This window comes from Somniosus microcephalus, chromosome 11 (assembly GCF_052327205.1).
Source record: "Somniosus microcephalus isolate GS21.2 chromosome 11, FLI_Smic_1.0, whole genome shotgun sequence".
Lineage (NCBI taxonomy): Eukaryota > Metazoa > Chordata > Chondrichthyes > Squaliformes > Somniosidae > Somniosus > Somniosus microcephalus.
Window position 1 is genome coordinate 96,119,803 of NC_140997.1, and position 23,244 is coordinate 96,143,046.

The 23,244-nt window shown below is 43.1% G+C and overlaps 1 protein-coding gene across 2 annotated transcripts in view; it reads right to left on the reverse strand.

Moving 5' to 3' along the window:
* The window catches only part of baiap2l1a (BAR/IMD domain containing adaptor protein 2 like 1a), a 166,684-nt gene that overhangs the window by 52,324 nt on the left and 91,116 nt on the right, over window positions 1–23,244 (reverse strand). For both annotated transcript variants that reach the window (XM_086001132.1, XM_086001131.1), the window contains 5 exons: window positions 22,001–22,153; window positions 21,129–21,278; window positions 16,876–17,017; window positions 15,620–15,818; window positions 11,023–11,091 (listed from right to left, as the gene is read on the reverse strand). In XM_086001132.1, coding sequence (XP_085857258.1) covers window positions 11,023–11,091; window positions 15,620–15,818; window positions 16,876–17,017; window positions 21,129–21,278; window positions 22,001–22,153 — 713 coding nt within the window. The remainder of the gene's footprint in view (window positions 1–11,022; window positions 11,092–15,619; window positions 15,819–16,875; window positions 17,018–21,128; window positions 21,279–22,000; window positions 22,154–23,244) is intronic.

Sequence of the window (23,244 nt, forward strand, 5' to 3'; positions counted from 1 at the left end):
TTCAGGACACTGAAAAAATTAACTACGAGGGGAAAGAACAACCTCAGAGTGGCCCGCACTCCCCCCAACATTGACAACTTACCAGGAGAAAATCTGCCTGGTCAGGAGGTGAACGAGCCACACAGTTCAAACCAGACACTAACCCCGGGGAACCACAGCCACACGATACAACTGACAAACCCCAGCATAACTACCAGGGAGGAAGCCACACATAGTCCCCCTGCCATTCCCGACCAGCTTAGCCAGGAAGTGAGTGAGCCTTCCAGGGCCGACCAGACACATACCCAGGGATCACACAGCCAGATACAACCAAAAGATAAATTTAATCAATTAGAGATAGAGATGGTGAAACTTAGAGAGGAGTTCCTCAAATTGAATGACGAACAAAAGCAGGAGAGGGAGAGACACAAGAGAGAGCTGAATCTACTTGAGAAACAGGTGAATCTACTTAGGAATCAGGTGAAAGAGCTGCAGGAAAAAGAAGAGAGCCATAGAGGAGAGAAAACACCATTAGACCAGCAACCAGAGGCTAGAGATAAGACAAGACAGAGCCGGACGGAACGGCTGCACTCCCACACGGAACAAAAGCAACAGACACACAATACAAGGGGTGCCACACAGACCGACCAGCATACTGATTCGCAATCTTCCCCCACCACCGTGGAACCACAAGCGAGCCGCTCACAAGAGGTACGCACACACCAGACACCCCAGCCCAGCACACACACTATGAGTCCAGGCGAAAGCCACCAGACAGTAAACACAAACAAGGCTGACGTCGTAATACTCAGACTCAAATGGGAAATTTCTATGGGAGAAAAAGCTCTTCCCTAGAAGTAAAGTAGAAAAGATTTGGTGCCCAACAACAGACAGAGCCATGGGATGGCTGACCAAAGCCAGATTAGGCTCCCCCAACACATAATAATACACACGGGCACAAATGACCTAAAGGCCAAACAGAAAGAGGTAGCAACATCGCTCAGAGCAATGATTAGGAAGGCAAGCAGTACATTTCCAAACACTAGAATCACTGTTTCCACAATATTGCCGAGAACAGACTTCAACAACAACACAATTCATGAGATAAATGCCAGCATAGCAAGAGACTGCGAATCAAACCACAACGTACACCTGGCCCAACACCCCACCCTCGATGAAGAATGTCTTTACGACCACGTCCACATCCAAAGGCAAAGAATATCGATCTTTGCTAAAGCCCTGAAGGACGTCGCTTTTAACCGGGTCCATACCCAGACTCCAAGAGGACCCCCACCCGACCACCAGAGATCAGCGGGGTACATATCAGGAACACTACAAAGACCACCACCACACCAACCGAGACCAGAGAGGATCAACAATATCAGACCTGCACCACTCCTGTCCCACAGGGGAATAGGACCGCCCCCAGCCAGACAGAGGGAGAGATGCACAGGACGTACGCAATACCTCAGACAGAAACAATCCATTAAGAGACAATAAGCAGATGTGCAGCAGCATCTACTTCCGCCTTATGGATCAAGGACTAATTAATAGAAAGAACTGTAACCAAATTGTATTAACTTTTATGGACAACTGAGGTGATCTTTTTTTTCCCCACACTTAGACACGACAAACACGTACCACTCTTTAACCTATCATAGAAAAAGATCAAACTTAACATGAAATCCTTATATATTTCGACCTGGAATATCCAAGGTCTACGCTCTTCAGTGCTAGAAGTGAAGAGTAGGACCACAGAGTTCATAGAAGAAACTAAAGATCTAGATATTATCATTTTACAGGAAACTTGGTATAAAGGAAAAGGACACACTGGCTGTCCCCAAGGGTACACTGAGCTGGTGGTCCCCTCCAATAAATTACCAAGTGTAACCCAAGGCAGAGACTCCGGAGGCATACTGATCTGGTTTAAAACAGAACTTAAGAATTACATCAAATTTATAAAAAAGGGCGAAAACCATATGTGGCTCAAACTTGAGAGGGAGATTATCTCAAACACCCAAGATGTTTACATTTGCGCACTTTATATCCCTCCAATCGATTCCCCGTACTTTAAAGAGGACACCTTCTCCAACATGGAGGGGGAAATGATCCAATACCAGGCCCAGGGGAACGTGTTGATCTGTGGGGACCTCAATTCAAGAACGGGCGAAGAACCAGACTTCACCAATAATCAGGGAAACAATTACGTATTCGGGAATAACCACTTTGACATCCCTTCCCTTCCATACAGGCATAACTGCGACAAGCAGTCAAATACCAACGGAAAACAGCTACTACAGCTCTGTCGAAACCTGGGTCTGTACATTGTCAATGGTAGGTTCATAGGAGACCTCCTAGGAAGATCGACCTATTGCTCACCTCTTGGCTGCAGCACAGTAGACTATATGATTACAGACTTAGACCCATCCTCTTTCAGAGCATTCACAGTCAAACCACAAACAACACTGTCAGATCACAGTCAAATTACTATGTTTCTCAAAAAGACAGAAACAAACAACATAGAAACACAACCCAGTAAACTGTACAACACCAAAAAATCATACAGATGGGCCAAAAATGACACGGAAAAATACCAGAAAACAATTAGCAATGCATCAACTCAAGCTCTCTTAGACACCTTTCTGGATAACATATACACTCACAATAAAGAAGGCGTAAACCGGGCAGTTAGTAAACTAAACAATATTTTTGATAATTTGGCAACAAATGCAAACTTGAAAGCTCGCAAGAACAAACCCAAAACAAAAAACTATGAAAAATGGTTTGACCATGATTACCATAACATGAGGAAAAAACTTAGAAAAATATCAAACCAAAAACACAGACATCCAGAAAACGAGGAATTATGCCTTACTTATTGTCAGACACTAACACAATACAGAAACACACTCAGAACCAAAAAAGAGCAATTTATTAAGAATACACTCAGCTCCATGGAGGAATCCATTGATTCCAATTGTTTCTGGGACAACTTGAAAACACTACACAAAAAAACAACACGACGATTTGTCCATTCAAAATGGGGACACATGGGTAAACCACTTTGAAAAATTATACCAGAAAACACACTAAGACCAGAGCAACACCAAATACGCAAAAAACTGGAAAAGCTTGAATTGGCCATAAAAGATAACCAAAACTCGCTAGACGCTATAATAACAGAAAAAGAACTTCTTGAAAAACTCAAGGACCTGCGACCAGGAAAAGCTTGCGGGACAGACGGCATACTAAACGAGATGATTAAACACGCAGACGACAAACTGAAACTGGCTATCCTAAAACTCTTCAACTTGGTTCTGAGTGTCGGTTATTTCCCTGACATCTGGAACAAAGGACTCATAACACCCATATACAAAAGTGGGGACAAAATCGACCCAAACAACTATCGAGGCATCTGTGTAAACAGTAACCTGGGGAAGGTATTCTGTAGCATCATAAACAAAAGACTTATAAACTTCCTTGAAGAGCACAATGTCTTGAGTAAAAGCCAAATTGGATTCCTGCCAAACTATAGAACATCCGATCATATCTTCACCCTACAGACCCTAATTGACAAACACGTTCACCATAACAAAAGCAAAATCTACGCATGCTTTGTAGATTTCCAGAAGGCTTTCGACTCCATCTGGCATGACGGTTTATTCCTGAAACTTATCGAAAGCGGGGTAGGAGGGAAAACATATGATGTAATTAAATCAATGTATACAAACAATAAATGTGCAGTTAAAATTGGAGACAAACAAACAAAATACTTCCCACAGGGGCAGGGGGTGACGCAGGGCTCGCCAATCTCACCGACACTCTTTAATATTGACATTAATGGATTGGCAAAACTACTTGAACAATCTACAGCACCCGGCCTCACCCTATATGAATCCAAGGTTAAATTCCTCCTCTCTGCCGACGACCTGGTTCTGCTGTCACCAACTAAGGAGGGTCTACAGCAGAACCTGGACCTGCTGGAGTCGTACTGCCAGACTTGGGCCCTGACAATAAATCCCCAAAAAACCAAAGTCCTTGTGTTCCAGCAAAGATCCAAACAACATGGACCCACAATAAATTTCACAGTAGGAACAACCAAAATTGAACAAACCACTCACTACACATACTTGGGCTTAAAAATCAGTTCTACGGGAAACTTCAAACTGGCTGTGAATGAACTGAAAGAGAAAGCAAGAAGGGCTTTCTATGCCATCAAAAAATCAATCCAAATAGAAATCCCAATTAGCATTTGGCTCAAAATTTTCAAATCAGTAATTGAACCAATTGCACTCTATGGCAGTGAGGTCTGGGGACCACTAACAGAACAAGATTTTGCAAAATGGGACAAACACCCAATTGAGATCCTACATGCGGAATTCTGTAAAAGTATCCTCCGGACTCAAAGGAAAACAGTAAACAACGCATGCAGGGCGGAACTAGGCCAATACCCATTAATAATCACTATCCAAAAAAGAGCCACCAAATTTTGGAATCACCTACAAATGAGCAACCCCCAATGCTATCACTACGACGCCCTGAAATGCCAAGAGCTGACCATAAAGAAGAATACCCTCAGTCAACTAGTCCTGGGACTCAGTGAAGTAACTACTAACAATACTAACAATAACCAGCCCCAGGACAGTGACAGGGTAACACAAAGAATTCGACCCAACACAATCGTCGCTAAGCAAAAGGAAAAATATCTGACATATTGGGCAGAAACAACAAAAACCCAAAGCAAACTCAATTGCTACTTGGCCCTAAACAGACAATACAACATAGCTGATTACCTGACCATGGTAAAGGATAACAAACTGAGAAGAACCTTGACAAGGTACAGACTTAGCGAACATAGCCTAGCGATCGAAAAAGGCAGACACAGGCAGACCAGGCTGCCAAGAGAAGACAGGATATGCTCTCACTGCAGTCAGGGAGTAGTTGAGACAGAGATGCACTTCCTCACAGCCTGTGGAAAATATCAGGGCATCAGAGAGAATTTCTACCAAAAATTCTCACAAATATGCCCTGAATTCAGAAATCTGACTGACAACCAAAAACTCCCTTTCCTACTGGGGGAGGAGAGAAGCTGTGTAACACTGGCGGCACACTATGTTACAGCTTGCCATGAACAGAGGGACAACCAGTAAACTAAGACAAGAGTATATATAAACAAGGCGAATGTATATTTATAAACTCAGGGATATACCTGTTTATACACTATGAATGGAACCGCGTTTATGTGTTCAACCATAAATGTATTTTGATGCTTTGGCAACATAAGATGTACCTTATCATGCCAATAAAGCGATTTGTATTGTATTGTATTGTATTGGGAGGGGGGTAGGGGGAGGGGGGTAAGGGGAGGGGGGTAGGGGGTAAGGGGAGGGGGGTAGGGGGAGGGGGGTAGCCCCATCCCCCGATGTCCCGAGCCCCGCCCCCCGACCGCCGCCCCCCCCGACGTCCCGAGCCCCGCCCCCACGACGTCCCGAGCCCCGCCGACGTCCCGAGCCCCGCCCCCGCCGCTCTCCGGAGCCCCGCCCCCCCGCTCTCCGGAGCCCCGCCCCCCCGCTCTCCGGAGCCCCGCCCCCCCGCTCTCCGGAGCCCCGCCCCCCCGCTCTCCGGAGCCCCGCCCCCCCGCTCTCCGGAGCCCCGCCCCCCCCGCTCTCCGGAGCCCCGCCCCCCCGCTCTCCGGAGCCCCCCCCCCCCGCTCTCCGGAGCCCCGCCCCCCCGCTCTCCGGAGCCCCCCCCCCCGCTCTCCGGAGCCCCGCCCTCCCGCTCTCCGGAGCCCCGCCCTCCCGCTCTCCGGAGCCCCGCCCTCCCGAGCTGGCTTCAAGACCACCGATTGCGGCTGAGAGACGGCCGGCGGGCCCGGTTGCCGGGGTAACCCTTCCCGCTCTCCAAGCCCCGCCCGAGATCCGCACTCCGGAGAGCCCCGCCCCCCCCCCCGCCCGAGCCGAGCGGGGAACAGAGAGGGACGCCTGTGTATGTCCCGTGACCCTCGTGGCTGATGCCGTTGCCCCGGGTAACGTGACGACGGTGGGGGGGGGGGGGCGGGGGGAGCTTAGCAGAAGCCGTGGGACAATTACCTAGCTCGGGCATGGCTGGGCAGGAGAGGCCCAGGCTTTGAGGCCTAGGTTCTGAGGCCTTACAAAAACAGGGAAAGGTAGGAAAAAGAATCTTCAGGTTAGAGAAAATATTTACAAATGAATGAAGTTTTTTTAAAAACAATTTAATGAAAGCAATTTTTTTTTTGCTGGAAATGTAGGTTTGAAAAGAAAAACACAAAGCGGGAAAAAGAATGGAATCAAGACGGCTGACACTCACCTTGGTTCAGAACGTTAAGGCCCGCCCACACACGCACCGATTGGTCGACCGTCAGGTCACCGAAGCGTAGGATTGGTCAATTGTCCCATCACTCGACTGTAGGAGGGCCCGCCCGCACGCGCCAGGAACCCGGCGTACGATTGGTCGACCTCGACGTCACTCTATCGCTAATGAGCGGATAATGAGATGCTAATGAGCGGAATTTTGAACTTTTTTGGATACCGCGGGCGCAATTTTTGTCCGGCCGAAACGTAAATACGCTTACGACCGTTTTGGAATGGTAAGCTTTCTTTTGATGTAACGCACGTGTAGGTACGCTCTATAACTTTCGAGTGCATAGCCGGACAGACGCACACCGAAGGACAGACAGACAGAGACAGATCCGTTTATATATATATAGATAGATACAGAAAAGTGGCTGTGCCAGACTTTGCCACAATTAATTGTAACAGGCGTCTCTCTTATTTAAATATACAAAACAGCAGGTATGATATTATCATTTCAGGAACTGGTTTAGCAACTCATTACAAGGCAGGCATGTAGTGAAACAGGAATAATATAGTTAACAGCGCCTCATCTTTCGATTAGGCACTATACAGCCTTCTGGACTCAACATCAAGTTCAACAATTTCAGACCATAACCTCTGCCCCTATCTTTTTTTCCCATTTTTTTCTCTCTCTCGCTCACATGGCAGCTGTTGATCATTCTGCCATTGCCATTTACACTTCATCTAGAGTCATCTTTTGTTTCTTAACATGTCCCATTATTATCTCCTTTTGCCTTGCACCATCATCCCTTTTGTCTCTTAATCTCTCCTGCCTTCCAACCCATCACAGGCCTTCCCTTTTGTTCTTTCCTCCCCTCCCCCCTTTCCCTGCCCCTACACTTGCTTAAAAACCTGTTCCATCCCCAACTTTTTCCAGTTCTGACAAAGGGTCATCGACCTGAAACGTTAACTCTGCTTCTCTCTCCACAGATGCTGCCTGACCTGCTGAGTATTTCATAGAAACATAGAAGATAGGAGCAGGAGTAGGCCATTCGGCCCCTCGAGCCTGCTCCGCCATTCAATGCGATCATGGCTGATCATCCAAGTTCAGTACCCGGTCCCTGCTTTCTCCCCATACCCCTTGATCCCTTTAGCCTTAAGAAATATATCCAACTCCTTCTTGAATATATTTAATGAACTGGCCTCTACTGCCTTCTGTGGTAGAGAATTCCACAGGATCACCACTCTCTGGGTGAAGAAATTCCTCCTCATTTCTGTCCTAAAAGGCCTACCCCTTATCCTTAGACTGTGACCCCTGGTTTTGGATTCCCCGACCATCGGGAACATCCTCCCTGCATCTAGTCTGTCCAGTCCTGCCAGAATTTTATAAGTTTCAATGAGATCCCCTCTCATTCTTCTAAACTCCAGTGAGTACAAGCCCAATCGACCCAATTTCTCCTCATACGTCATTCCTGCCATCCCAGGTATCAGCCTGGTGAATCTTCTCTGAACTCCTTCCATGGCAAGAATATCCTTCCTCAGATAAGGCGACCAAAACTGCACACAATACTCAAGATGTGGTCTCAACAAGGCTCTGTACAACTGCAGCAAGACATCCTTGTTCCTGTACTCAAACCCTCTCGCTATGAAGGCCAACATACCATTTGCCTTCTTAACCGCCTGCTGCACCTGCATGCTTACCTTCAGCGACTGGTGCACAAGGACACCCAGGTCTCATTGCACTTCCCCTTCTCCCAATCTATTGCCATTCAGATAATAATCTGCCTTCCTGTTTTTGCCACCGAAGTGGATAACCTCGCATTTATCCACGTTATATTGCATCTGCCATGTTTCTGCCCAATCACCCAACCTGTCCAAATCATCCTGGAGTTTCTCGGCATCCTCCTCACAGCACACACGCCCACCCAGCTTTGTGTCGTCTGCAAATTTGGAGATATTACATCTAGTTCCCTCGTCTAGATCATTAATATATATCGTGAATAGCTGGGGTCCAAGGACCGATCCCTGCGGTACCCCACTAGTCACTGCCTGCCACTCTGAAAAAGACCCGTTTATTCCAACTCTTTGCTTTCTATCTGCCAACCAGTTCTCTATCCAAGTTAATACCTTCCCCCCAATCCCATGTGCCTTAACTTTACACGCTAATCTCTTATGTGGGACCTTATCGAAAGCCTTCTAAAAGTCCAAATACACCACATCCACTGGTTCTCCCTTATCTATTTTACCAGTTACATCGTCAAAAAATTCCAGTAGATTAGTCAAGCATGATTTACCTTTTGTAAATCCATGTTGACTTTGTCCGATCCAGCATTTTCTGTTTTTATTTCAGATTTCCAGCATCTGCAGTATTTTGCTTTTGTAATAATATATTTAAGATAGTTTATACACCTACAACAGTTTTGCACAATCATACTTATTATTACTGATTCAATGAATGTGAAAGTTGTTGGCTTACACAAAGAGGGAGTCTTGCTGTCAGCATTCCTTTTAAAGTACAAAGCATTACACATAACCATGCTTAACAAATGTTTTGTTATGAATAATAATCCTCATACCATCAGAGAGGAGCATGAAGGTGCCCCCGATACCCTATGCACTTTGCTGTTAACAGCAGTTCTGTCACTGAAAGCAAACAGGGTGGTGCTAGTGTGGGAGAGTGCACGCTACCAAGAGGTGATGCTTGCCCGCGTTTGTGACAGCATCCTGCACAGACCAGTGAAACAATTGGCAGTTTCACTCCCACCAGCCTGTGATAAGATGTAATAGCAGAGCACTTGGAAAACAGTGACTGGATTGGACAAAGTCAAAATGGATTTACAAAAGGTAAATCATGCTTGACAAATCTACTGGAATTTTTTGAGGATGTAACTGGTAGAATAGATAAGGGAGAACCAGTGGATGTGGTGTATTTGGACTTTCAGAAGGCTTTCGATAAGGTCCCGCATAAGAGATTAGCGTGTAAAGTTAAGGCACATGGGATTGGGGGCAAGGTACTGACTTGGATAGAGAACTGGTTGGCAGACAGGAAGCAAAGAGTTGGAATAAACGGGTCTTTTTCTGAGTGGCAGGCAGTGGCTAGTGGGGTACCGCAGGGATCGGTCCTAGGACCCCAGCTATTCACAATATATATTAATGATCTAGATGAGGGAACTAGATGTAATATCTCCAAGTTTGCAGATGACACAAAGCTGGGTGGGCGTGTGTGCTGCGAGGAGGATGCAGAGAAACTCCAGTATGATTTGGACAGGTTGGGTGATTGGGCAGATGCATGGCAGATGCAATATAACGTGGATAAATGCGAGGTTATCCACTTTGGTGGCAAAAACAGGAAGGCAGATTATTATCTGAATGGAAATAGATTGGGAGAAGGGGAAGTGCAACGAGACCTGGGTGTCCTTGTGCATCAGTCGCTGAAGGTAAGCATACAGGTGCAGCAGGCGGTTAAGAAGGCAAATGGTATGATGGCCTTCGTAGCGAGAGGGTTCGAGTACAGGAACAAGGATGTCTTGATGCAGTTGTACAAGGCCTTGGTGAGACCACATCTTGAGTATTGTGTGCAGTTTTGGTCGCCTTATCTGAGGAAGGATATTCTTGCCATGGAGGGAGTGCAGCGAAGATTCACCAGGCTGATACCTGGGATGACAGGAATGACGTATGAAGAGAGATTGGGTCGATTGGGCTTATACTCGCTGGAGTTTAGAAGAATGAGAGGGGATCTCATTGAAACTTATAAAATTCTAACAGGGCTAGACAGACTAGATGCAGGAAGGATGTTCCCGATGGCCGGGGAGTCCAGAACCAGGGGTCACAGTCTAAGGATAAGGGGTAAGCCATTTAGGACAGAGATGAGGAGTAATTTCTTCACCCAGAGAGTGGTGAACCTGTGGAATTCTTTACCACAGAAGGCAGTAGAGGCCAATTCATTAAATATATTCAAGAAGGAGTTAGATATATTTCTTAAGGCTAAAGGGATCAAGGGATTTGGGGAGAAGGCAGGGACAGGGTACTGAGTTTGGATGATCAGCCATGATCTCATTGAATGGCGGAGTAGGCTCGAGGGGCCGAATGGCCTACTCCTGCTCCTATCTCCTATGTTTCCTATGTATGCATCAACCTTTAGAACCACAACCGTGCGTGCATGCAGTTAATGATTAATTTGTTTATATTTGGAGCTGATGCTGTAGAAATCAGCCTGCAATATAAACAGGACAGTTTCTACAGCAGACATTGTGGTAGTTCTGCAATGTAATAACATATTTAGACTACACAGAACTGCTTTTGGTTTACATAGTGTGATGATTCCAGAGCACTAGCAGCAACACAAAAACAACTGCACAAACTGGAGTAATTTACCTTCACTGGATCCTCCCTTTTTGAGTTGCACCTATACTCCTGACATGTGACACCAATATGAAAACAATAGTCATAGCAGAGTTTAGCATGTGCAAAACCAGTACTTTTCTTTATCTGGTAAGATGCAGCCAACACCCATTATTATTCTTCCTACTCGCACAGCCTCGGTGCTGTGGTAGTAATCTGTTGTTTGAAAGCTGTGATTGCGACTTTAGCTTTTTAAAACCTTAAAGTAGTACAAAAAGTGCTATAAATAGCAATTCAAACGTTTGATTATTAAAGAGACACATGAGAATTTGTCACCAACGTAGCGATTGAAAGATTTTAGTACTACAGTTGCTGCAAGATGCATTACCTGGGTGCAGATGACATATCTGGACCTTGTTCTAATGGCCTGGTGTAGGAGGTTGGAAACCAGCCTCTCCTGTACAAGAAGCAAAAATGTATGTTGTAATTAAACTAGGACATTAATATCCTGCAAACATTGCCAACAGATTTGACATTCCTCTATACAGTTTTCAAGAACAGCTTTAGAAGAACTTGAGAGAACATTATTCACCGTTTGCAGTTTTTGGCATTTACATGTATTGTACAGCATTCCAAATCTGAACTGGTCTCAAAATTTGAACAGCAAGAAATCTTTTCACTTTACTTTGACTAAATTTGGCTCTGGAATGGCCTGTCCTATTTAAAATAGCCCCATGGATTTACAGAGGGATGGTTTACTAGTTTTGCTCCTTTCTGTGCATGGGCTATTGCTAAATTGCAATAAACGTGTCCCCTCAGGTAAGCTGTTGGCAACAAGATTGCCTTGGTAGCTGGGAGCAACTCCAGCAAATATTTTTATTTATACTTAGGATCCAGTGAACTCTAGAGATTTCTGGAGGCCCTCCAGCCTCTTCCTACTTGCAACCAGCCAATTTGATTTTCATAATTTGACCCACACAAAATTATGGGAGATATGAATGCAAAACTTGAAATTATCCAACTGTTCATTCCTGCTAATTCAATCCATAAGGACTTTCATTTGTGCTTTAGAAAAAAAGACAATTTTATAGTCTACAGTTAGAAGCCAAGGCCCCGATATTTACGGGGAAGGAGTTTGGGGGCTGGGGGGGGGGCTTGTAGCAGCCGGAAAATGCGGGTAACCCAGAGGCCCTGCCAAATTTAACATCGGGGTTAGAAGATCGCAGACTGGGGATGACATCGGGGGTGGGGAGGCCAGGGAGGACATCGTAGGATGGGTGGGTGGGGGCGAGATCACAGATTGGAGGGGTGGAGGTAATGGAGGAGCATCGGATTGCAGGGAGGAGTGTCCGATCATGGGGGGAGGGAGGCAGGTTAGCTTGAGGGGGCCGGGGGGGAAGCACATGCTCCTCCTGACCCACAAGCTGTGCTGGAAGGTACTCACCTGCTGGATCCAGCCGTTCTCGCCTCCCTTCAGCTGCCCGGTTTCCCGTGCTCTAGGAAATTTGGCCCGCAGCCATTAAATTTAAAACTGTGCTATAATTTGAGGCACGCAGCCTCATTAAAATATTTAAATGACGGACCCGCCTCTGGAGAGCAGTTAGTCACCTGCACCCCAAACTGCCTCCGTTAAAACCGGAAGTGGAGGCAGGTTGGGGGTCAAGTTTCAGATTTTTGAATTAGTAACCACCATCGCCTCCCACCTTCTGCTCCTACCCGTCACCATCCCCTCCCACCCACCCTACCTTCTGCTCCCGTCCGTCCTGGGGTTAAAATTCCCCCACAAAGCTCTGACTGCTATGATCCTTTTGTTATTGCAGCAATACTTATTGATAGTAAACTGATTCTCAGGAGCATAAACACGAGCCTCTGAAATTCTACAAATTCTAATGCAACGGAAGGTAACAGAGGATAGTGGATGGCTGTCTGTGAATTAAAAAAAGCAATCCAATAGAAGAGTTCAAATAACATCAGAAACCACAAGAGTGAAGCTTGAACAGGTTGTTAGTCATCTGAAACTTAAGGACTAGATTATCATTCAGCAAGCCACTGAAAATCATCCAGTATTATAAACAATATTTAGATTGCATTCAGTATTCATTACATTAGTTTGACAGTCAATTCCTTCGATGTTGCAGGTGTTTGAATGTAGCGCTGTGTGACACAGATGTCCTAAAGGGCGATTATGAATAGTGAATTACAGAAAAATTCACAATCTGTTTTTCCACATTGTACCATCAATTCAGCACACATTGCTGCACACCAATAGGAATTGCATATACACAATGAACATCACTGATGCCCAAAACTTAACCATACTGATCAGCAGGAGCAATGAACAGATTTTCAACAATTATGTTCATTTGATCTGTGCCAGTCAATTTTTTTTGTAGCAAGCATGCAATTCTATGATAAATGTTCAGTGGTTCTGCATTAAGAAAATAGATTGGTTATTGTCACTGGGTCAAAATCCTCCCTACCTAACAGCATAGTGGGAGTACCTTCACCACATTGACTGCAGTGGTTCAAGGTGACGGCTGACCACCAGTTTCTCAGGGCAACTAAGGATGGGCAATAATTGCTGGCCTTGCCAGTGATGCCCACATTCAAAGAATGAATAATTTTAAAAAGCCCAATTCTTTCAGTAGCCCATTATTATATTTGGTAAATACCACCTTGAAGTCATGATCGATGTTAGCCTGAAGCAAAAAAGATTGAACCGAATGGCCAACAAAATGAAGGTATTCTGCATAAAGTTACAGTCAAATGCAGTTAAAATGTTAGTGAAACAATAAAAAAACCATATATGCAATGGTGTAAGAAAATTATTTTTTAAAAATCCTCAAGGGCAAAAGGTGTTTTCCAGTTATATATTTAAAATAAGTTTGGTGGACCTCATGAATTATAAATTGTGTTTACTCTCATGCGTGCAAGCACGAGATGTCGTCACTGTAATACATTATTCATTGCACTTCCTGTTTATACTTGATTGTAGTACACCATTAATGACTAAGTAAGCCTGAACAGAAAATAATTTGTTGCAGAGCTTACTGCTCAATAAATGCAGTGAGAGTTTTGTACAGTTTTTTTAATTACTGCCGTAAAAAGTTAGATGCGTATTTTCTCTCCATTGACCATGTATGTGGGAAAATTCCATTCTTATTTTATAGCCTGTGGACTCATTAGTAACCTTGCTAATGCAGAGTGATTGCCCTTTTTACATTAAAACACAAACAATTAGAAAACTAATGATTAAAAACAGCGCGCTGTGAACAATAGCATAACTAAACTCATCTTAAACTGTAGTTACTTTAATCCATGCTCACCGAGGACAATTTGCCACTTTATCTATCACCTAAGCATATTAGAATAGTCATAACACAGAAACTACTTTGTACACCAGCAAGCAAACATGAGGAAGATGGCAGGTCACTTTTTGCTTCTGTAGATGACTTGCAGTGCAGCTTGCCCAAGAATGAATGAGTAAAAAAAAGTGAACACAGCAAGCTGCAATTCAATGAAGTCAGTCTTCTTACAACTCAAACTATTAATGTGGAGATTTAAAACAAGTCATAATTACTCTGATTCTAATTGAACATAATTTATTCTGTATGAATAGCAAGATGTGGATCCCCTTCAATATCTTATTTATATTTATGGGCCTAAACATATTAAGATAGGTGTTATTCATTTGAATCTAATTATTCAATGGGATTTGTTATGAAGACCATTCCATATTCAGTTAAACTGTTAGAACAGAAGTAGAAGATGCAGGCACAAAATTAACAAGCTTCCAGCAAGACTAGAGAACACATTTCCCTCCCCCAGTACAGATGTGGAACAGAATGCTATTCATGCTATGTTGATTTTTACTTTAAATTAGAATTAGACACACTGGGACCAAAATTCCTGGGTTACCAGAAGGCAACAGGAATTTGGGGCATTACCTGGATCCACCAGCTTTCTGCCCCATTTCTGATCTGTTCTAAATTCCGGTTGGAGTGGGGTAGGGGTATGTATGGTGGGCAAACGAGTCTTCTGCCTGCTCCCCTTCTTTCTAGTAGAGACTTTAGGGGCGTGTCTGGGGGGCCCCAAGGATACCCCAGGAATTCCAGCCAGCAAACCTTCCAATACTCTCACTGGAATCTAGACCAGCTGAGGGGGAATCGATTACCTTTGAAATGCTGGCCCTGTGCTCCCTTCAGAGAATTCTTTAAAAAATAAAGCTTACCCATTATCTTTGGCCATTCCTGGGTCTTGGGGTTTCTTTACTTAAGTGGCTGGGTGGCCTCCAATGACTGCAGACATAACGGGGTGGGAGCCTCTCATGTATATGTATCTGTACAGGTGTGAACCACTTGCCTTAGTTATGGAAATTTGAGATTTGGGACAGGGTCACCATCAATGTTCCCCCTAAGCTGCGTGGGCGCGCATCAATCAGGAGGCCCCGCGCAGGCCGCTCACCATTAGAAAAGATACCGTGCATAGTGGCCACACAGCAAATTTAAAGGGACCGCACACCAAAAATAAAAATTAGAGGGAACATTGGTCAACATCAGTGGCCATCAGCTGCTGGGTTTTCTGGGACCCTCAGATTTGGGACTATTGAGTTAGGAGCTGGATTGAAGGTTGGAAGAGAACAAGCTTTAGAAATAGCCATTACATAGTTCATCTGAAGTGAGATGGTGGTCTACAAAACTTAATGCAGTTTTAAAAGCATATTTGAATTTTTTACACTTTTGTCCTTTAACACAATTTATATACAGTACATGTGTTCTAATAAATTAACGCATCTAATATTTTTCATTAGGTAAAGTTATCAAGGGATATGGAGCCAAGACGGGTAGATGGACTTGAGACACAGGCATGATTTAATTGAATGGCGAAGCAGACTTGAGGGGCTGAATGGCCTACTCCTGTTCCTAATGTGATACAAGTACAATATTTCTTACTTTGTAATGATTTCCAAGACAAATGGGACTCACATTTTGGTCATGTCATGTTCTCCATACAGCCAGCCATCTTTTTCCTCTGGTATAAGAAGTGTTAACACATCACCTTCTGCGAAGCTCAACATATTCTTGTTATTTCCTGCAGTGTGCGGAAAAATGCTTTTCACCTTTGGCCTCTGAACCATATTCAGTCCAGTTGCAACAGAAATGGATCTTGATAGATTGATGTCCTCTGTGGAAAGGTAAATCCGATTCATTACTTCATGATCTCCTCAACATTCATATAATCTGCACCTGAATATGTCTACGAATGCCACAATTACAAAATAGGGCAAATACAAATTCTAAATGTCACATTTGGGAAGTTAAAAGCAGTCAAGTAGCTTTCTGTATCGTGTTTAGGCTGCAATTTATTCAATTATTAGTCTATAATTATATAAAGTTTTACCATAACATTTAAAAGGTAACAACATAGGAATGAGGAAAGTACAGATTCAGAACTCAAAGGTTGTCCTGCCATATACATCCACTATCTGTTGAATCAAAGAAATAACCCAATTCCATTATGAGCATTTCCAAGAGCCAGAAAGTGCCATATTAAGTGGCAGTCTGCACTATAAACCCATAACCCAGTATAAGGAAGTTATTTCTTTAGTTTTGCTCTTATGCTTTCTTCAACACATAATTATGCCCTCTAGAACTCTATGTTGATTTTCTACAAATTATCTCCGTTGCCTTCAGCATTGTGAAAGTTTGAGTTGCATCCATCCCCTTTAACCTCTTCTCCATCGAGAGCAGAATTAGCTTCAGTTACCCAAGAGTGCAAGTTAGGTCTCTTTTTATAATCAGATTTAATTACAAAAACAGAATTCAAGCAAGTGCTCACTGCCAAGAGATAATCTCACTTTACTTCATACTGGCTGAAATAACTTCTTTGGTGCAAAACCCATTTTAAACCCCCAAAAAATCAAAATCTATTATGCTTATTGAACCAGCACATAGTCAATTTCTAAAGACTTATCTATCAACACTTTTCAAATCACTAAAAAGTCTCACTGGTAGTTAAAGGCTGGTAAATAGTGGTCGATGCACGTGTTTGAATATGTGTGCGTGGAGCTTTGCCTTCTTCCATTCTATTGTGACACTGACAGGCAGTATAACCAGAACTCCTTGCTCACATCACTCTTAGAAACCTGAATTGTATTAAGAAAGGATCAATTTAGGCAACATTACTTGGATTGTACTGAAACCTTACACTTAGAGAACACTTGTTAAATTCCATTCCTTACCTAATGCATCTGTGTTTCTCTCAATGGAAGCCATGCGTTGAGCAGTTGGGTTGTTGAACATATCTGGCAGAGGACTTTTGTGAATTCTTCCAGGAGGAGCTGGTGGTATTTTTAAATTATTCTGTAATGTAGAGTCATGTGCCTAGGAAACCATTTTATTATTATTGGTTTGTTCACATACAATGGTTTGGTATGTTATAATTAAGTAGCTTCTGGGTTGCAGTTTCTTTCTTTCTTTCAGTTGTGTTTAAAAACAAAGGCCTGATTTAGCTCTTGTTGAAGTTAGGAACCAGGTCACCAGGTTCTTGGGCACTAGAATGTGAACAAGTTAATATGTACCCATATTAAATAATTGAGATAAATCTAATCTGCGTAACTGCAGACTCATCAGCCTTGCATCAATAACTGGAAAAATAATGGAATTAATTATGAACAGCATACATGATAATCTAGTATTATCTAGCCAACACCACTTCATAAGGGGAAGATCCTGTCTGACTAGCCTCTTGGACTTTTTTGAGAAAACACATGAACATGGCATACTTAGATTTCTAGGAAGCCTTCAGTGAAGTTCCTCACAAAAGGCTGAAAGTAGTGGGAATTCAAGGAAAAACCTGGATGTGGATAAGAAATTTACAGAAGAAAAAGAAACAGTAGGTACTTGTTAGGGATTTATGTACCAAGTGGAGTGCCCCTTGGCAGGTGAAAAGGCAGAGAGGTTTAGGGAGGGAATTTCAAGGTGTAGGGCCTAGACGGCTGAAGGCACGGTTGCCAATAGCGGGGCAAAGGGGCAGGGATACACAGGAGCCCAAAGTTGGAGGAACGCAGAGTTCTTGGAGGTTACACAGAGGGGTGAGGCCATGGAGGGATTTAAGCACGAGGTTGAGGCACTTGAGGGACTGGACGCCAATGTAGGTCAGCGAGCACAGAGGTGATGGGTGATTGGGACTTAATGCAAAGAAATACCAGGAATGAAAAGAAAAACAAACAAAAAAAGATATATTGATATCTGTAGACAAAGTATAAAATAGAGTACAAAGTACAGAATTTCTCATTCTTCAATGACCCTGCTATTTTCCAACAGCTGCAACTTCTTTTTTACTTTTAGACCTTCTAGTGTTCCAGGCAAACAAAACTTTCATTGAAGTTTTCTAAACAAACCATGTGACTAGTCATTTAAAGATCAGCCTTCTGCCCCGTCTATACTGCCACACTTTCTCATAAGTCCTACATCATATACAGCAATTATACTGACGTGCTATTCTAACATCCACTAGAAAGGTTTGATCTAATATTTTCCCATGAGAATTCTACCAGTCATTCAACTCAATAACCTGTCCCAATTACAGAAAAGCCCCAGTACCAAACTGTGCGCTCGAATGTTAAGATTTTTAAGATCTTTAAGAGATTTTATTTTAACAAACTTTTTCAAAAAAAAATCCTTGAATGACAAAAGTAAGGATATTCCCAGCAAAAATCACATTAGTAAAAGGATGCATTTCAAATCCTGGATGCCACAGCTTTGTACTTATGATTGCTTAGTATTCAGAGCATTAAGAACATATTTTCTATCAGCCTCATCCAAAACATTGCCTTGTATGTATATACTTCTAAATTTCATTTAGAAATCCAACAATTATGAATTTACCTTAATGTCTATGCTTTAAACTGTACTTTTACAAAATTCAAGGATAATTAAAAATAGATGCTAAGTTTTTCCCTCTTTTAGTACAGCACTATTTGTGAAAGGAACAAATAAGGTCCCAGATTCAATTCCTGCTTTATGCTGAGCTATCTCAGTTCGGGTAGCAGTTAGGGTGCTATAAATCAGCCTCAGCACCACTGGGCTAGGGAGGCGAAAAACAATTGCGACCCCTGGTTATTATCCATCCTGGAAAGTAAATAAGTGTGGATGCTAGGTAAGGTCTGGACTGGCTTGTCTATGAAGCTCTCCATGGCTGAATAGCTTGCTGACACTCATTGTCTACGATTACACAGGAAGAAAAGTCACTTAGCTTCAGTACTAGAGGGCTGTTCGCACCCATGGAACTGTACTCCAGCAAGAGTCAGCACCTTCAGGAAAGGAGGGGCGAAAAACAAGGAGGGAATAACAGCTTGGAAAATAACATTTTAAGACTTGATAGAAAATCTTAAAAGCTGAACAGTATCCTTGTGAATCAAACATTTTTATATTAACGCTTCAGTAAACATGGACATTTGCAAGCCAACTGTACATTTTTAATAAGACTGTTTCGAGTACTGTAGTTGCAAACACACTGTTTTGTTACAGAAGCCTTCATACCAACAGTACTTCTTTACTGGTCTTTATTACAGATATTTTAATAACAAAGACTGCAGACTCCTATTTGATACTCTTCACTGATTGCTGTTTGTATAGAATTACAAGCCAGAAATTCTTGATAAGAATAAATACTTAAATCACACTGCCTTCTCACATACTTTTTTGTTCTTGTACATGGATTAGAAGAGTCAGTGAAGTGTCATTTCACTCTAAGCCATGGCTTAAATCCAGTCCACTCTTCTCTCCCAGCTGTAAGAGTTTAATGCTGTTAATTTGAGCACTTCAAACCAATTTCTAGAGGGACAAGCCAGCACAAATCTGCCCACAATTGGCTTAAAAAATGTCAGTCTCAGAGAGCCATGAGAAGTGGAAAAATTAACACTGGTGCAGTAGAAAATTGATGTCAAAATCCTCATCTCACCATCAAATCTATGTCCTTTCGCACCATCTCAGTAATCTCCTCCAGCCACACTTAGCCAACCCACGCACACACACCTCCTCCAGCACTATCCTGGTCTCCAGTCCCTCCCTCTACCATCATCGGTAACCTCTCTTTCAGTTACCATTCTTCTGTACTCTGGAACTCCATTCCTAAACAGCTTACAGCAGCTCTTTCTACTTTCAAAGATTTGAAAAATGGTAGAGGGTAATGGTTATATAATAGCAAAATACTGCGGAATGGTTGATGGGTGTTTTTGTGACTGGAAGGCTGTTTCCAGTGGGGTTCCGCAGGGCTCAGTACTAGGTCCGTTGCTTTTTGTGGTATATATCAATGATCTAGACTTGAATATAGGGGGTATGATTAAGAAGTTTGCAGATCATATTAAAATTGGCTGTGTGGTTGATACTGAAGAAGGAAGCTGTAGACTGCAGGAAGATATCAATAAATTGGTCAGGTGGGCAGAACAGTGGCAAATGGAATTCAATCCGGAGAAGTGTAAGGTAATGCATTTGGGGAGGGCTAACAAGGAAAGGGAATACACATTAAATGGTAGGACACTGAGTAGTGTAGAGGAACAAATGGACCTTGGAGTGCATGTCCACAGATCCCTGAAGGTAGCAGGCCAGGTAGATAAGGTGGTTAAGAAGGTATACGGATTGCTTGCCTTTATTAGCCATGGCATAGAATACAAGAGCAGGGGGGTTATGCTTCAACTGTATAAAACACTAGTTAGGCCTCAGCTGGAGTACTGCGTGCAGTTCTGGTCACCACATTACAGGAAAGATGTGATTGCACTAGAGAGGGTACAGAGGAGATTTACAAGGATGTTGCCGGGAGTAGAGAATCTTAGCTATGAGGAAAGACTGGATAGGCTGTGTTTGCTTTCCTTGGAACAGAGGAGGTTGAGGGGAGACCTTATTGAGGTGTATAAAATTATGAGGGGCCTAGATAAAGTGGATAGAAAGGACCTATTTCCCTTAGCAGAGGTCAAAAATCAGGGGGCACAAATTTAAAGTAATTGGTGGAAGGTTTAGAGGGGATTTGAGGGGAAATTTCTTCACCCAGAGAGTGGTGGGGGTCTGGTACTCACTGCCTGAAAGGGTGGTAGAGGCAGAAACCCTAGCCACATTTTAAAAGTACTTGGATGTGCACTTAGGATGCTGTAACCTGCAGGGCTATGGACCAAGAGCTGGGAAGTGGGATTAGGCTGGATAGCTCTTTGTTGGCCGGCATGGACACGATGGGCTGAAATGGCCTCCTTCCGTGCTGTAACTTTCTATGATTCTATGATTTCGTAAGAACACTTCTGCTTTACCATGCTTTCCCACCCCACCACCTCTCCTTTGTGTGTCAACTGCCCTGTAAAGACTAAAAGAGGAACACTACAGAAATACCAGCAGTTTTTGCTGTTGAATGGAATCTTCTATCCATTGCTAACTAGGGCAAAATTACATAGAAGAGTTATATCTAAATAAATGATTCCCCCCTCGAAAAAAATCAGTCACTCACAGAGTATCTTCCCATCAATGGAGAAGGTTGAGGAGTTCGGGAAGAATAAGATGGGGGGTTGTCATCGTCACCTAAAAATTCTGGCACCTTAGTTGCATCGAAGCATTTCGCCTGCCAGTTGATTAGTTTGGCACTAAGCATTCCATTGGCCTAAATGGGAAAAAAATATAATGGTTATTAAATGGAAATTATAATTTCAAAGATTTTTTTAAAATTTAGAAGCACAAGAAATAGACTGTATAGCTCATGATGCATGCTATGCACACACCTGTATCCATAGATTCTAGTTACAGGAAACTCTCTTTTAACCAGCACCTAAATAACCGGAAATCTCTGTTAACCGGCAAAATTCAGGAGTAGGTTCAGATAAGTTTTACTTCATATTAGTGGCAGTTCCTGGATCTGTGACTGTGTAACTGGGGTTCGTGCACTTGTTGCTAAGCAACAGGGATGCTTGGTCTGTGGCCAGAATGCCTGCACATGTTGCTAAGCAACAGGGAAGCCTGGATTTGTTGCTGTGTATGGAGCTCTCGTACCTTTTAAACTATACCTCTCTGTAATCCAGACTTTTTGATAAACCGACATCACGCCGGTCCTGTTGGTGCCGGATAATAAAGAGTTCCCTGTACTGCCTTTTTGGAATGGAGCTGGAATTGTAGGTGGGAGATTTTCCAGTAATATCAGAAGTGGCACTTTGGGTAATTCCCTACCTGTTCTGGGGACACTGCATGAGCTTTGTAAAACATGAAGTGCAGCTATTTTCAGTTCCATGCAGTATCAGTTCTTCAAAGTTTAATCCCAATTTTAATGCATTACTATTTTTCTTTTAAAAGCACTAATTCAGCACACATTTACAGTTCAATTATACAAACCTTTTCATGGTAATTGCTCAGATCTTGGGAAAAGCTGCAATGCTTGTCCACTAGGAAGCAGAACCGTCTCTTTTCTTCAAGTAAGGCCTCTTTGCAGCCGTCAGTAATGAATCTCTGAATATCATTTTCTCTTGTACTGATGGTTGCTAGAAACTGGAAATAAAATACACAAATGTCAATTTCCTCCATTTCAAAAGCAATCGCAATTTTCACCAGATCATAACTATTGTAATTCTAGTTTCTTCTAAAAATCATGATACTGGATATTTTTTGACTATTTTACCATAGAAAAAATTTGGAGAAAGTTATTTTTAATACAAGCTTTAAAATAAAAGCCTGGTGTATCTCACGAGTTAAAAAAGAGGCAGCTATTCAAATGGTGGTTTCAGATACCAAAGGCAGCATTTCAGAAACCAAAGATTTCTTATCATAGAACCATGCAAATTTAAGGCACAGAAGGAGGCCATTCAGCCATTGTGTCTGTACCGTCCGAAAAAGAGCGATCCAGCCTAATCCCACTTTCCAGTTCTTGGTCCCTAGCCTTGTAGGTTACGGCACTTCAAATGCATATCCAAGTACTTTTTAAATGCGATGAGGGTTTCTGCCTCTACCACCCTTTCAGGCAGTGTGTTTCAGACCCCCACCATCCTCTGGGTGAAAACATTTCTCCTCAAATCCCCTCTAATCCTCCTACCAATTACTTTAAATCTATGCCCCCTGGTTATTGACCTCTCTGCTAAGGGAAATAGGTTCTTCCTATCCACTCTATCTAGGCCCCTCATAATTTTATACACCTTAATTAAGTCTCCCCTCAGCCTCCTCTGTTCCAAAGAAAACAACACCAGCCTATCCAATCTTTCCTCATAGCTAACATTCTCCAGTCCCGGCAACATCCTTGTAAATCTCCTCTATACCCTCTCGAGTGCAATCACATCTTTCCTGTAATGTGACCAGAACTGTACGCAGTACTCTAGCTGTGGCCTAACTAGTGTTTTATACAGATCAAGCATAACCTCCTTGCTCTTCTGGTCGCCTGTCATTTTAATTCACCGCTCCATTCCCACTCGGACCTCACCGTCCTTGGCCTCTTGTATTGTTCCACGGAAGCTCAACGTAAACTCGAGGAACAGCACCTCATCTTCCGATTAGGCACTCTGCAGCCTTCCGGACTCAATATCGAGTTCAACAATTTCAGATCATAACCTCGGCCCCTATTACATTTTTTCTTGTAGTTTTTCCACTCC